Source organism: Vombatus ursinus, unplaced genomic scaffold, assembly GCF_900497805.2.
Source record: "Vombatus ursinus unplaced genomic scaffold, bare-nosed wombat genome assembly UNPS02014773.1, whole genome shotgun sequence".
Lineage (NCBI taxonomy): Eukaryota > Metazoa > Chordata > Mammalia > Diprotodontia > Vombatidae > Vombatus > Vombatus ursinus.
Genome location: NW_020954551.1, coordinates 21464409 through 21478634, shown reverse-complemented (window position 1 = coordinate 21478634; position 14226 = coordinate 21464409). Strand labels below are relative to the sequence as shown.

The 14226-nt window shown below is 39.4% G+C and overlaps 1 protein-coding gene across 1 annotated transcript in view; it reads left to right on the top strand.

The window, feature by feature from the left end:
• CNTN3 (contactin 3) overlaps window positions 1-14226 on the top strand; it is a 426853-nt gene that overhangs the window by 250361 nt on the left and 162266 nt on the right. Inside the window, exon 5 of the mRNA XM_027863878.1 lies at window positions 7274-7369. Within this exon, the coding sequence (XP_027719679.1) occupies window positions 7274-7369 (96 nt within the window). The remainder of the gene's footprint in view (window positions 1-7273; window positions 7370-14226) is intronic.

The window sequence follows — 14226 nt, the reverse complement described above, 5'->3', positions numbered from 1 at the left end:
TTTCTTTCTTTCTTTCTTTCTTTCTTTCTTTCTTTCTTTCTTTCTTTTTGTGTGAGGCAATTGGGGTTAAGTGACTTGCCAAGAGTCACACAGTTAGTGAGTGTTATATGTCTGAGACCAGATTTGAACTCGGGTCCTCCTGACCCTAGGGCTGGTGCTCTGTCCACTGCACCACCTAGCTGCCCCTATATTTTTTTCTTAATTGTAAACTCAGAAAGTGTCAAGCTAGAATTGACAGAGGTCACCTAGCCAATTAATTTTTATGGAGGAGGAAATTGAGGCCAACAGAGTGAAAAGACACAATTGGAACTAGAACTTGATTTCTCAGCTCCCCTTTCTTTCCCTCTTTACCTCTGCCACACAGCAAACAATGGACGATCCAAAATTAATTTATGTTTAGCTCTGGAAGACATTACATAAGTTTTCATACCACCCTTTCTAAATTAAGATGCATAGAGAATAGTAAAGCGATAACATAGTGTGTGTGGTAGACCGAAAAGTAGTTTCACAGTCAGTCAGAAAGAACTGAGGCCAAATCTTGCCTCTGACACGTACTGGCTATGTAGCCTTGGACAAGTCACTTTACCTCCCGTTGCCCCAGGCAACTAGAGTTTGTATAGCTATGTTATAACTAAATTGCAAAGAAGTCGCTGCTCTGTGTTGATTGAGGAAGTTCTTTTTAGGAGGTTGTCTGTGCCAATGAAATCACAGATCCGATCCAAAAAACAAACAAACAAACAAAAATATGGAAGAACAAAATTAATTTATGCTACTTTCATAAACCTTGAGCAAATAACAGAGAGAAATGGTACAAGACATTTCTATTCTTCTCTTTCCCTTATATCCAATATCCAAAGAATTTCTGAGCTCTCAAACATTTCTTGTGTCTGTTCATTGCTGCTCATCTACCAAAATCTCTCCAATTCAGTCCCTCACCCACTGTCTCCTGGATTATTGTCAGAGCTTCTAAATTGGTCTGGCTGTTTCTAGTTTTCAAACTCTAGTATTCATGAATATCTTCTCCCTTCTCAGTTTGAGAGTAGAGAAGATGGGAGGGGAGGTATATTTCCCATAGCTACCAAAAAGTTCTTTTTTAAGGCACTTCCATCCTTCAAGTCTCAGCTAAAGCCCCATATTCTGTAAGAAGCCTTCCCAGATCCCTTTAATGCTAGTGCCTTTCCTTTGAGATTACCTCCAGGATAGGCTGAATGGATTCTATTGATAGAGAGAGTTTTGCATGTTGTCTTCCTCATTCAATTGTAAGCTTCTTGAGGGCAGGGACCATTTTGACTTTCTTCTTACTATGTGACTGGCACATAGTAAGTACTTAATAGATTCCTGTTGACTTGTTGCTTTCACTTGACTTTCTCAGGAGACATTAGTGGTTCCCTGCTGCCTCTAAGATAATACACAAACTCTCAAATTTAGCATTTTTAAAACCCTTCATAATCTGCAACCATCCTGTTTTCCCAGAATTACTTCACATCAATTCATTTATTCTTCTTTTCATCCACACTGGCTTGTGTTTGTTGCTCTTTGGAATCAGTATGCCTTCTCTGGTCTTTGTGTATGCCCAGGATGTACTCTGCTTGCCTCTCCTGGTTAGGATCATCCTTTGTTTCCTTCCAAGTTCCTCTTAGGGGCCACCTCCTGTGGGAACCTTTTTTTGATCTACTTACATCTTTATGCTTTCTTCCTGATCACATTGTTTTATATTTACTTCTCTAAAAAATGTTGCCATTCTTCAGTAGAATTCAAATTCCTTGAGTTAAGGTCCTACTTTTCAGTTTGTCTTTCAGGCTCCAGCACCTAGCCCAGTTTCTGATAGCTATATGCGGATAGTTCTGTGGCCTGGAATTTTCCTGATATTTGCCCCTGCCCCATCTTTAGATTTTCACAAATACATGACAGATGAATCATTTCAGAGGAATGTTTATTTGTATCCCATCCACAATTTAGGATGCGTAAGTTATATGTGTAAGTCTTAAGCTATTTAGTACTTTATAAAAAGAGAGAGAGTGAGAGTGCCCATCTGGATGTGGTGTCACACCTTAAGAAGGCCACAGCTGGTGGATCATTTGTACTTAGGAGTTGTAAGTTGCAGTGAGCTAAGATGGTTGAATGACTGCACTAAATCCGTCACAGATATGGTATCCCTAGGAGTGAGGGGCTACTAGGCTTCCTTGAACAGATTCAGGATTGAAATGGAACAGATCAAATCTCCTATGCCTAACAATAGTCAGTCTGGGCCTGTCAGTGCCTGCAAAATAAGGAGACACAGTCTACTAGAAACCTTTGGTTTATAAATAGAAACATGTTGAGAATACTGAGTAAAACCAAAGAGAAGAGAAGGAATCTCACTTATTAGATCAGGAGTTTCCCTTTGTGTTAAGTTATTTTTCTTCGCTATTTTTAATTTCCTATCTTGTGTGGATATCTCAAGCAACAACAGATGCACAAATTTTAAAAGTTTTTTTTTTCCTATGGGTGCACTGATCCACTTGAAGCTACTTTTGCCATTAATGAGGTTTTAATGGAAAGTGATAGGATTTTGTGTGTATTGCAAATGCCAACTATTGTGCTTGGGTAAAGGAATAACCCCATTAGCTTCCCCCCACCCACATTAGGAGGAGACTTGCTTTGTGTTTCAAAACATCTCAGTTGTTTTATCCCTTTCTGTACACTCCAGCTAAAATCAATGATGAATATCTCCTGTAATGTAAAGTCACTTTGAAACAGCCGGTTAAGCAGGAGAAAGTTGGTGAGGATAGTTGGTTGTTAGAAAATAGTCTTTTCAAATATTGCCCTCTCCCCTATAGAAGCTATTTATTGTGACAATTTTCTTTTTCCCATTTAGCAAGCAAGAGACATTTGGAGAACCTGATCCTACTGTTTCCACTCAATTATAATCCTGAGACTTGATGCTTTGATGGGATAGTAGTTTAGTTACAAATTGCAGATAATACAAAGATAGAGATACTAAAAGATACTTCGGTATGATGATCTTCAATTAAAATAAATTCATATGCACACTTACACATCTTTTTGTTAATAGTTGTGAATCTTACATAACCATTACAATTCCAAATTTCTTACCTAGCCACTTTAGTCTTATTTCTCAATAAAGTTGTAGATGTGTGTATGTAGAGTGTATGTATAATTTTGCTTTTATTTTTACTTTTTCATTTGCTTTTTTTTTCCTTTGGATGCATTGAAGTGGAGTGAATCCATAAGGATCAAACAGTTTTTAGTATTTATAAGTTTTGAAATAGTGATTTTGTTTTGAATATTTTTCAAATATTATTCTGGACTGCTTAAGTATATCCTAAAACATGACCTTATTTCCTAGAGTTGCTCTTGAAACTATTTATATCAATCCTGTTAAGTTGTGAAGAGATTCTTTCCTCAATTGATAATATAGCCTCTCTAATAAAGAGACAGAGCTGACTATGTTTAATTTATCAGTGACAACTCACAGATATTTAACTTTTATCATTTTTTAAACTTGGAAGTAAATTCTGTCTTTTAATTCCCCCATAGCCTTCAGGTGTAAGTTATCATTGCATCTTAGTATCGTAGACTTAGAGCTGGAAGGGACGTTAGAGTCAGGGGGAAATCTAGCCGATGTAAAAACAATTTTTAAAAAAATTAATAAAGATGGAAGTGATTGTTATAATCAAAATAAATTAATAAAAATCATCAGAAAATTAATAAAGGAACACTTGTGTTCAAATTCCGTTGATGATAGATACTAGCTCTGTGATGCTGATTAAGTCATTTAACTTATCTGTACCTCAGTTTCCTCACCTGTAAAAGGAGGTGATTGGACTCTACTGCCTCTGAGGTCAGTGATCATATGAAAGAATTATCCAAGTGACCCCTTCCCACAGAATAATAGTCATGGAAATATTTTTACCATTGTATTTACCTACGAGATGGACAAAGTTCCAAGAATTCCTTAAATTCATGTGGCTTAGCTTCTCTTGTTGAACTGTCGGTGCTGGCCAAGAAGAAGACAACAAGAAGGTAATCAGAGAGAAAAGAATGAAGTGGGACAAACAGAAGATGAGGAAGGGATGTCTGCAGAGCTCTATTGTTGTCATTTGAGTTGAGACGAGAGAGAGATGGTCAGGAGTGTAAAATGGTGGGAAGTGTTGGATTGGGTGATGAGAATAAGGCTACTAGTCTTGAAGGCAAATGCCGTCATCCCCACATTTCCGTGACAACAACTCAATGGGTAAGAAAAAGGTGGGATATACGTAAAAGTGAGCAAACTTCAAACGAAAATGACATGTAGGCATCATATCACAGCTGTGATGTAATCTGTTACAAAGATGGCAAAAGATAGAAAAGATAATTATTAGAGAGGCTGTTAATAACACAGACACACCAATGCAGTGTTGGTGAATCTATGAATTGGTCCAACAATCTTGCGAAATTATTTGGAATTATAATAGATGCTATACACACTAAATTGATCATATCCCTTGACCCAGCAATGTCACTACTAGGCTTAAGCCTCAAGGAGATCAAAGATACACAGAAAGGTCCCATATATATGAAAATATTTATAGCAGCATAGTTGTTTGTTTGTTTGTTTTGGTAGCATAAAAGTGGTTGTCCATCAATTGGGGATGGTTGATTAAATTGTGACATATGCACATAATGCAATATTATTTTGCCATGAGAAATGACACATGAAGAATTCAAGGAACCTAAAGAACACTTATATGTGGGGGAGCTAGGTGGTTCAGCAGATGGAGCACCAACTATGGAATCAGAAAGACCCGAGTTCAGATACAGCCTCAGACACTTACTAGCTATATGACTTAGTCCCAATTGCCTCCTTCCTCCAATAAATAAATAAAAATAAAAATGCTTATATGAACCCCTGTAAAACAAATAAGTAGAATCAAGAGAATAATTTACCTAATGATCACAAGAATATAAAGGAAAGCAAGTTTGAACAAAGTAGTAACCTACTATAAGTTCAGAGCACCAAAGACTGATGCATACTTACCTTCTCTCAACACAGATGGTGACCTATAGGTTCAGAATACAGCACACATTGGCGGACATACACAATGTGTTGCTTTATTTTGCTGAACTGTACCTCTCTGTAACAAGGAGAGGGTTATAGTTGTGGGAGGAGTCATTGGGAAGTGAGAGTGATATTAAAAAGAGTATCAATAAAATATTTGATTATTTTTAATGGGCAGTGGAGAGGCATATGGTGAGTGTGAGTGGGCTACAGCACATTCAAAATAGCAATTGTGCAAGAGGACCGGGATTCCTACTGGCTGCTTGTTGACTTAGAAAACCACAGATTAGCATTATCTATGTTGTATCACATTTTTGTTTTGAACATTTCCTAATTTCATTTTAATCTAGTTCTGCTGTACTGAGGGTAGCTGAGAGTTTGACAACTCTGGTATAAAGGATGTCGTTAAACAACTGTGACTGAAAAAGAAAAGAGGTCAGTTGAGTAGCAAAAACGAGGGACAAAGAGTGGATTTCCTATATGCTCCATTGGTATCCCTGCAATACCTATGTATCTACCAGCAGACTGTAAGCATCTTGTAGATGGTGACTGCTTTCATTTTCATTTTTGCATCTCTAGCCCCTAGAGTACCTGGCACATAGTTGTGTTTGTGGTTATGGTTGTGGTTTTGTCCTTCATTCTCGAAGAGGACCATGACATCAGGGAGATGATGTCATGACTTGCAATTAACTTTGATGTGAGTGAAGGAGGGCTGTGTAAAGTCACCAACCTCATTTTCTCCTCCAAAACCATCTGGGTATAGTGGTCAGATATCATCGGGAAGGTGATTGGAGACAGCCCACAGTGCTATAGGAGACTTTGGCCTTTTAAGCTAAGGTCTTTCCAGGCCACTTTCCACTCACTTTGAGTGAGGCAACACCCATTCTGTGAATAGGCCTCTTTGGAAAGTGAGTCAGGTAGGAACTTAATAAATAAATGCTTGTTTAGTTGGATTGCATTGAATTGAAATAGAAAGCTGAGTGGATTTCCTGTGAAGAAGTATCATAAAGGTGGCTCATATTCTCTGCCCCCCCTTTTTATGTTATGATAACTTCCCAATGACTCCCCCCAATAGAGCAAGGTACAGTTAAATATTAAAAAACCCCACACTGGCCACGTCTAGCAGTGTACGTCTTATTCTAAATTTATAGTTTTCTATTTCTCTACTAAAAGAAGAGAAGCATGCTTTAGCCTTCAGTGTTTGAAGTCAAGATTGCAGTAAAATACAAGAGGAATCGTACTCATCGAATATCTGCTTTACTGAGGTTTTCTTTTTTTAAAACCGGAAAAAAAGGAAACTGGACTTTAAAATTCACTGTTGTAGGTCAAAATAACTTTAGTCTTTTCTTTTCATTTTTTAAACTTTAAAACAATAACCAGGAGAATGCCAAACATGGATTGGAAGCCTTTAAGAGTGATTACAAAAATAATGTTACATGTTTTTTTCAACATCTTTCTATTTGTATCAGTGCTATAAACAAAGAGGCACACATGAATTACACCTACTGTGCTCCTATAAATTGAATTCTACTTGTCTTATTAATTTCTCATGCTGTGGTTCCATTTATTATCTCGAACAACCCTCAATGACACTGAACAAATAGGTCTCATATTATACAAAAGAAAAATGAGTATTTTAAGCTCTTCTGAGCCCAACACAGCAACTGATTAGCAGTAAATCTAAAGTTGTTTTTTATTTTTTCCCCAGACAATTCATTTATACTAAAACATTTTGAGGGGAAAAAATTGCAGAATGTTGGTTGTCTTTGTAGGAGCGAAATGGAAAGTTCAGCAATTGCCTAGTGGATTCAATCTGCATAATTAGGAACAAAAGACTTATTTTTGGTTCAAAGCAATTTCCCCCCCTCTGAATCACATTATCTGATTAATTGGCTCATGTCTACACTTTCTCTCGCCTCTGCAGACTCAGTCAGCTTTTTATTTGTCATCATTTCAAAAATCACAAGAATAATGAGATATGTTTTTATCCAGAGTTACTAGTTTCTATGGAAAAAAAAATGTCTAGCAATCTTAATGAAGGTCAAGAGAAATATTACCCTTTTCTTTCCCACCCGAAACAAATGCTGTGCTATTTTGGATTCCACAGGTTCCTGAAAAGGGGAGGATGTTTTAATTATGCTCTGTTAAGACGTATATTTGGCCTTGTGAACATCTAGTTTATTGTCTTCCCCCCCCCGAAACTTAGTTCTGTTCTGTTCTGTCTTTAAATAGATCTTGAAAACTTTAAAACTCAAATGAGAAGCACAGTATCAGTGCGAGAAGGACAGGGAGTCGTGCTGCTCTGTGGTCCTCCCCCTCACTCTGGAGGTAAGAAGTGGGTTGTTTGTACCCTGCATGTGGACAGAGTCAGAGACAAGGCAAAGCCTGAGGCACATCTACACCATCACCTTCATAACAGAGTCAGAGTTGTGTGATTACCTGAGCCATCATTAAACCGTGTCAATGGGTAATGCTGTGGAGGAATGGCTTCCAAAGATGGCCATCCATGGGGCGTTGTAAATGGCATGCCTTCAATCTAAAAGGGGGAGTTGTTGGTGCCAGAGGGTTAAAGTGAGCTCTCCAGAGCCCCTACTTCTCAACAGAAATTCATTCTTGTGCCTTCAATGTTTGTTGTTTACTTCAAGGCTGTCTTTGGCCTTGCCTCCGAGGAGCTGTACATGAAAAGATAGGATGCTACCACCCATTGATTACCTTCCCAGGCCACACATAAAAGCATCTTTGTGGGAAGGGGAGGGGGAGGAGTGGCACTGAGATGACAGGTTTTCTGTGACATCAACATGGAGTGGGATATTGCCAGTGGTTCAGAAGCTTTCGCATCTAAAGAAAAGACAGATAAATGCATCCGCCAGGCATGTGTCTTGAATTCTGGATATGTTTTTCTGAACGTACTCGTTGTTAGAGCCCTGATTCTTTCAGGGATAAAAAGGATAATTATTAATATACAAATTAATTATTAATATACAATAACTGTCCGCAGGGAAAGTAGCTAATGCCTTTTTGAAGAGTGGCAGGCAGGTAGATGGTAGATACGACCTTTAGCTAATCAAATCAAGAATCGACTGATTAGCTGCTGTGAGCCAAGTCAGGTGCTGGCTCCGGGCATCCAAAGATAAACATGAACCAGTCCTCACTCTCCAGAATCTCACATTACACTCATCTACAAAACAAATGCAGATCCATCTCTACCCTATAAAAGCCTATTCCTTTTCCTCCCTGGCCACTCCTCCACACACACACATACACACACACACACACACACACACACACACACGTATCTGTGCAGACACACAAAGTTACTGGTTTCTTACATTTAAATATTTCCTTTGTTTTCTGTTTTTATTTTTGTTTTTATATAGCTTGGGGCTTTGTTTTGCTTTAGTTTGGTTTTAACCTCAAGAAGCTTACATTGGGTCAGGGGAGATATGGGCAAAAATTAGGACGTACAAACTATAGATAAACTCAAGGGTAGAAGGCAAACCTTTGATTTAGGGAGCTTTCTGGTTGAGCCAACTCCCTTTAATGATGCAGGTTAGGTCTGCAACTTAGAGTCTTGAAGGGTTGACTCGAGTACCAAGAGGTTGTTACTTGTGGCTTGCCCCAGGGTGGTTGTTTGTGTATTCATCTTTCATCCTTGAAAAGGACCCAGTGACGGCATAATGTTGGGATCAAGGTGCAGTGCTTTTGACTGTGGCTGACCAGTCCAGGAGGAGCTCAGGAGGCTCTCCCCCAGGTCAGGCACAAGTAGTCTGTTTGAACTTTCAGGATAGAGATATCTCTCGATTTGTGTATCTCGTGTTTCCTTTGTGCTACTGTGATTCTTCTTTGCTCATAGAGCACAGTGACTACTTTGATGTTGGCATGCCATGCTGGCTGTGATGCAACAGAGTATGGATCGATTCTCTGCTGCCTGTGCTAAATTTGGCCTGACAACACCAAGAAAACAGAGGTTCTCCACCAGCCAGTACCGCATCATCTATATGTGGAACCATCTGTTACAGCAAATGGAAAAATTTTGATTGTGGATAAAATCATTTACCTTGGCAGTATACTTTTCAGAGATGTACACATAGATGATGAGGTTGACGAACACATTGCCAGAGCTAGCTCAGTGCTTGGGAGGCTCCAAAGGAAACTGTGGGAGAGAAGAAGTTTTAGGCTGCCTACCAAACTGAAGGTCTACAGAGTCATTGTGCTGACTTCATTGTTGTATGCCTATGAGACCTGTGTAGTCTGCCAGTGCCATGCCAGGAAATTGAATTTCCATTTGAATTATCGTGGGAAGATTCTGAAGATTCTGGCAAGATAAGGTGTGGACACTGAGGTTTTTTTTTCTTGAGGTGAACTACCAAGAATTTAAACTCTGCTTCAGAGAGAACAACTTCAATGGGCTGGCTATGTAGCCAGACTTGCCCTGTGTCACAGAGAGCAGAGGTGAGACTTGAACCCAGGTCTTCCCAAACAAACCTAAGGGATTTGTGCACTCATTCTCTCTCTCTCTCTCTCTCTCTCTCTCTCTCTCTCTCTCTCTCTCTTTTTGTGTGACTCTCTCTCCTTTGCTTTTTCTTTTTCTCTCTTTCTCCTGTCTCTATAGCAAAATACATACATACAAGGTAATTTGTAAGTAAGAGGCATTCATAGCCTCTGGGGTAATCAGAAAAGGTAGATGGAAACGAGGTGAACAGTGAAAGAAACTGAGGATTCTAAAAGGCAGGGATGAGAGAGTCCATCCCAGATATGGAGACCACCTTTGCAAAGGATCAGAGCTATCAGCTGTGAAGACCAGTAAGAAGGCCATTTCAGATGTGGCTAGATCACAGAATATGTGGAGGAGAATAAAGTATAAGTCATCTAGAAAACTAGGTTGTCAAAGGTTTTAAAGGTCAAACAGACTCTAGAGGTAATAGGGAACCACTGAATAAGGAGTGATGTGGTCAGATACACATGTCACCAATATCACTTCACTATCACGTTGACAACTGTGGAAGACTGTGTTTGCCAACTGTGTTGGAGATGGCTGGAGAAGAAAGAGACCTGGGATCTTAGTAATACAGAATGCTAGACTTGTAGTCAGGGAGACCTAAGTTCAAATCTGGCCTTAGACACTCACTAGCTGTGTAACCCTCTGGACAGGTCATTTAATCTATGCCAATTTCCTCATCTATAAAATTAAGATAATAATTATACCTGCCTCCCAGGGTAGTTGTGAAAATCCAGTGGGATAATATTTTTAAAGCACTTTTTACAATCCTTTGAACACTATATAAATGCTAGCTATGATGCATGCTGTTTCTCCCCTGCCCCACACAAACCTCAGTAGAATATAAGGGTATGGACTTTAATTTTTGTCTTCATATCCCCAGCACTTAGATTAGTGCCTGGCCTGTAAACATAGAAGATGCTTAATAAATGCTAACTGAATGGGATCAAATCAGATCTTTTAATTGGTGCTTTTGATTGGTTTGAATTATTGGGGAAGCTTGAAATGTAGTCAGAATATTAAATTCAAAGAGAAAATAACAGCAAGTGGTGCCAACCGCGCCAATGCTCAAAGATGCCTTCAACTTTTTTGGATCCATCTTGCAGATTTGACGACAGTACACAGTTGCCAGGCTATTCCTGTCCTCCAAGCAGGGTTATACCAATAAAGTCCTTGGACTGAACAGACATTTCTGAGGGTTTTTAAAATTAGATATAATCACCGGGAACAAAGAAGCAATCGGCTGACTGATTAGGCATGCATACAGTACAGTCCTCGTAGTAAACGGGTGGCAGGAGGACACTCTGAAGATGAGCGTTTTCTCATCTCATAAAATTAGGGAACCGTGGTGCAAGGAGGCTCACATTTATCTCTACCTTGAGTGATTTTGCACGTTGTTTTGCTTTTTGGCTTTAAAGGATAGGAAATGAGGTGAAGGTAGAAAACGAGTCTCATCAGGAGTGAAGGAAGAAAAACTATCCCCAAATTGATGATCATTAGCTCTTAAGAGCCTGGAATACATCATGGCACGCAGGGAGCTCCTCGTAGTCCTGTGCTAGCCACAGAATAACTTTTCTTGGGCAGGAGAATATGTAACCAAAGGAGAACATGATTGTCTCCTTGCCAAGATATATAGGACAATTATGAAGGGTACAGGGCACATTTGGAAGCTAGAGAAATAACTCTCAAGGTCACAAACACTAATGCCGTTGCAGTTGCCCGGTGGAGTTGGAGTCAGCTTATAAATTGTACTCTTGGGAATCTGTCTTTAAGAGGCTCATCATGAAGGCAGGGATTCAACCCATATCTGCTACTGCTATTTCAGGTTCTACCAGGATGGTCTGACTCCATTCAAGGTCTGACTTTGTCTACTCAGGAGCTAACTGCCACATTCCCCCACCCTTGAATTGATCAATTTGGATTAATCATGGGGGTGGCTCACACCACATTAGGGGTGCAGTTGATGTGATTTGGCCACAGAAAATGTCAGCACATCGGGAACTACTCACCCCAGACTACCCCATAGTCCTTGATGACTGCTTTGTGTAGCAGAAATGCTGCCTTTGAAGTGAGAGGAACTAAGATCAAAACCTGCCACTGCTAGCTACTCTGTTCTTCCAGAAAGTGTTTTGGGGCAGTTGGAGTTGGCAGGGTCTGCGAATAAAGTAATAGGCATGGAAGTGAAAGACAAAGGACAGGTACCAGTGAAAGGAGAGAAAAGAGTTGTTGAGTCATGAGGGCAGGGAATGGAAGTGTGGGGCGGGGAAGGGTCTGATTCTTAATTACAGTGATTTCTGAGTAGTCTTGGACCAGCACTGTGAATGGCCAATTGTTTTCTCTCTCCTTTTTAAAATATATATTTTATAAGAAGCTTGACTGTAAACATCATTGCCAACAATTTTGCCTACTTAGGAACTATTTTTGTTGTTGTTCAGTTGATTCAATTGTGTCTGACTCTTCCTGACCCTATTTAAGATTTTTCTTGGCAAAGGTTCTGGGCTGGTTTGTTATTTCCTTCTCCAGCTCATTTTACAGATAAGAAGACTGGGGCAAACAGTAAAGTGACTTACTCAGGGTTACACGGCTAGTAAGTGTCTGAGGCCAGATTTGACCTTAGGTTTTCCCTGACTCCAGGCATGGTTCTCTATCCACTGTACCATCTAGCTGCCTCTAATAACTATTTACATAACAATTTCAATGTGTAATGTGCCATAATGCATTTTTAGTGCAGTAATTGCTTATATTTAAAAGAATTAATTTCAAAATATAAATTATCTTAAAGAGGAAACATGGCTTAATGGATGGCGAGCTGGTGTATCTAGGCTGGGGATGCCTAGGTTCAAGTCCCATCTCTGATACTGGCTTTGGAAGCCTGGGCAAGTCCCTTAACCTCTCAAAATTCTAGGCATCTCTAAGACCTTAAGTCGCAGGAATGGTGCTGACCTGCCTAGGGAGGACTGTTACCTAGGACCCCCCTCCCCATGTCAGTGAAGTTAAAGGTCTACTCTCTATCCCCTAAAGCAGTGGTGTCAATCTCAAAGAAACATGGGACAGCAAAACCAGATCCATGTGGGCCGCCTTAGAAAACCAAATGTTATCCATGTTTTATTGTATTTTTCTTTGTTTCATTAAATATTTTCCAATTATGTTTTAATCAGGTTGGGGCTGTACTTTGGGGGTATTGTAGCTGTAGGGAGCCCGTAACTGAAAGTTTGACACTCATGCCATAAAGTATACATTTTATTCAGTCCCAAAAAGCTAGAAGCAACCTAATTAATGGTCCAACACTAGGGGATTGATTTAATAAATTTAGGTACTTCTGTGGAGTAGATACTATAATGTAATTAAGAGAGACATTTATGAGGAATAGAAAGAAATTTTGGAAAAGCTAGTTGGCAACTCAGCATATTAGGCTTGGGGTTGAGGTTACATCTGGAAATTGGTGGTAAATTGATAACTTGGCCTTCTGGGTATTTTAGTACACCTGATCAGGGTGGAAGGTAATGTCCGAGATTTGGAGACTGAGCAGTTAAAGCTAACGTTGGCTCCCAAGGCTTTAGAGAATGGATTTCTCCTCCAAACCCCCAGCCCAAGGCAGCCGGCAGATAAGAGGGATAGGGGCCCGTGTGGCATGAGTGATAATAGAAACTTGGATAAAAGTTTCCATTTCATTCCTCCTCTCACCTTAATCCTTGCCTTTGGCTCTCCCTCACCAGAATTTTCTGTTCCTCACCTTGAACATCAGTCAGACCCCTGCTAGTCCCTGTTTAAAGATAAAATGACATTGACACATTCCTGAGACACATTCAGGTCTGAGAGACTATGGAGAAATAGACATTTTATCTTCTTTCTTTCATTTTTCCAGCTGGGAAAAGGCCAGGGTCAAAATTAGAAGTTTGCCATTGTATTAGTCCCTCTGTGTCCGAGCCTAACCTTTTTGGTCTCTTCCATCATTGACAGTGATTAAAAACTACTACTTTTCCTCTAGAATTCCTCAAAGTACCTTTGGCTTAAATAGAAACATTAATTTGGCATTTTTAAAAATTCAATAGTGTAATTTCAATTAGGAAATTAGTATTTGTAGACCTCATTATACTAGGCGCTGAGTGAGATATGAAAAGACCTGAAATATGGTTCCTGGGATGATGGAGTTTACACTTTGTAACAGGGGCCATAGATCATTGGCCTAATCAGTTAATGATATGGCTGTACACAGACAGTTGATTCTGAAATGATTCCTCTGTTGGTAACTAGTAGATTTTTATCCATAAAAATTACAGTCAGTTTCTTTTTTTTTTAAATTTTAAAATACCGTTTAGTGCCTATTACAGCCAACTTCTTCCCACCTTTTACTCAAGGAAAGAATTTATTATGTGCAAGTGGGAAGCTTCTGAATAACCTGCAAATGCTTGCCTTCTTTCATTTCTAGATTCTGAATCAACACAAATAATAATCCATCTATGACTTAACAGATAAGCCCGACAAAGTTGCATGAGGGCTTGTGAACTGAAATGACCTGCCCAGAGTCACACAGAATATGAAGTGGGATTTGAACCCAAGTCTTCCTGTTTCTAAGCTTGGTACTCTGTCCTCTAATGTAGTGAGATTATTGGTGGTTGAAAGGATTACTGCCTCATTTGGGGTCTCTGTCTCCCACTCTTTCAATAGCCTTCTTATGTTCTTTTTA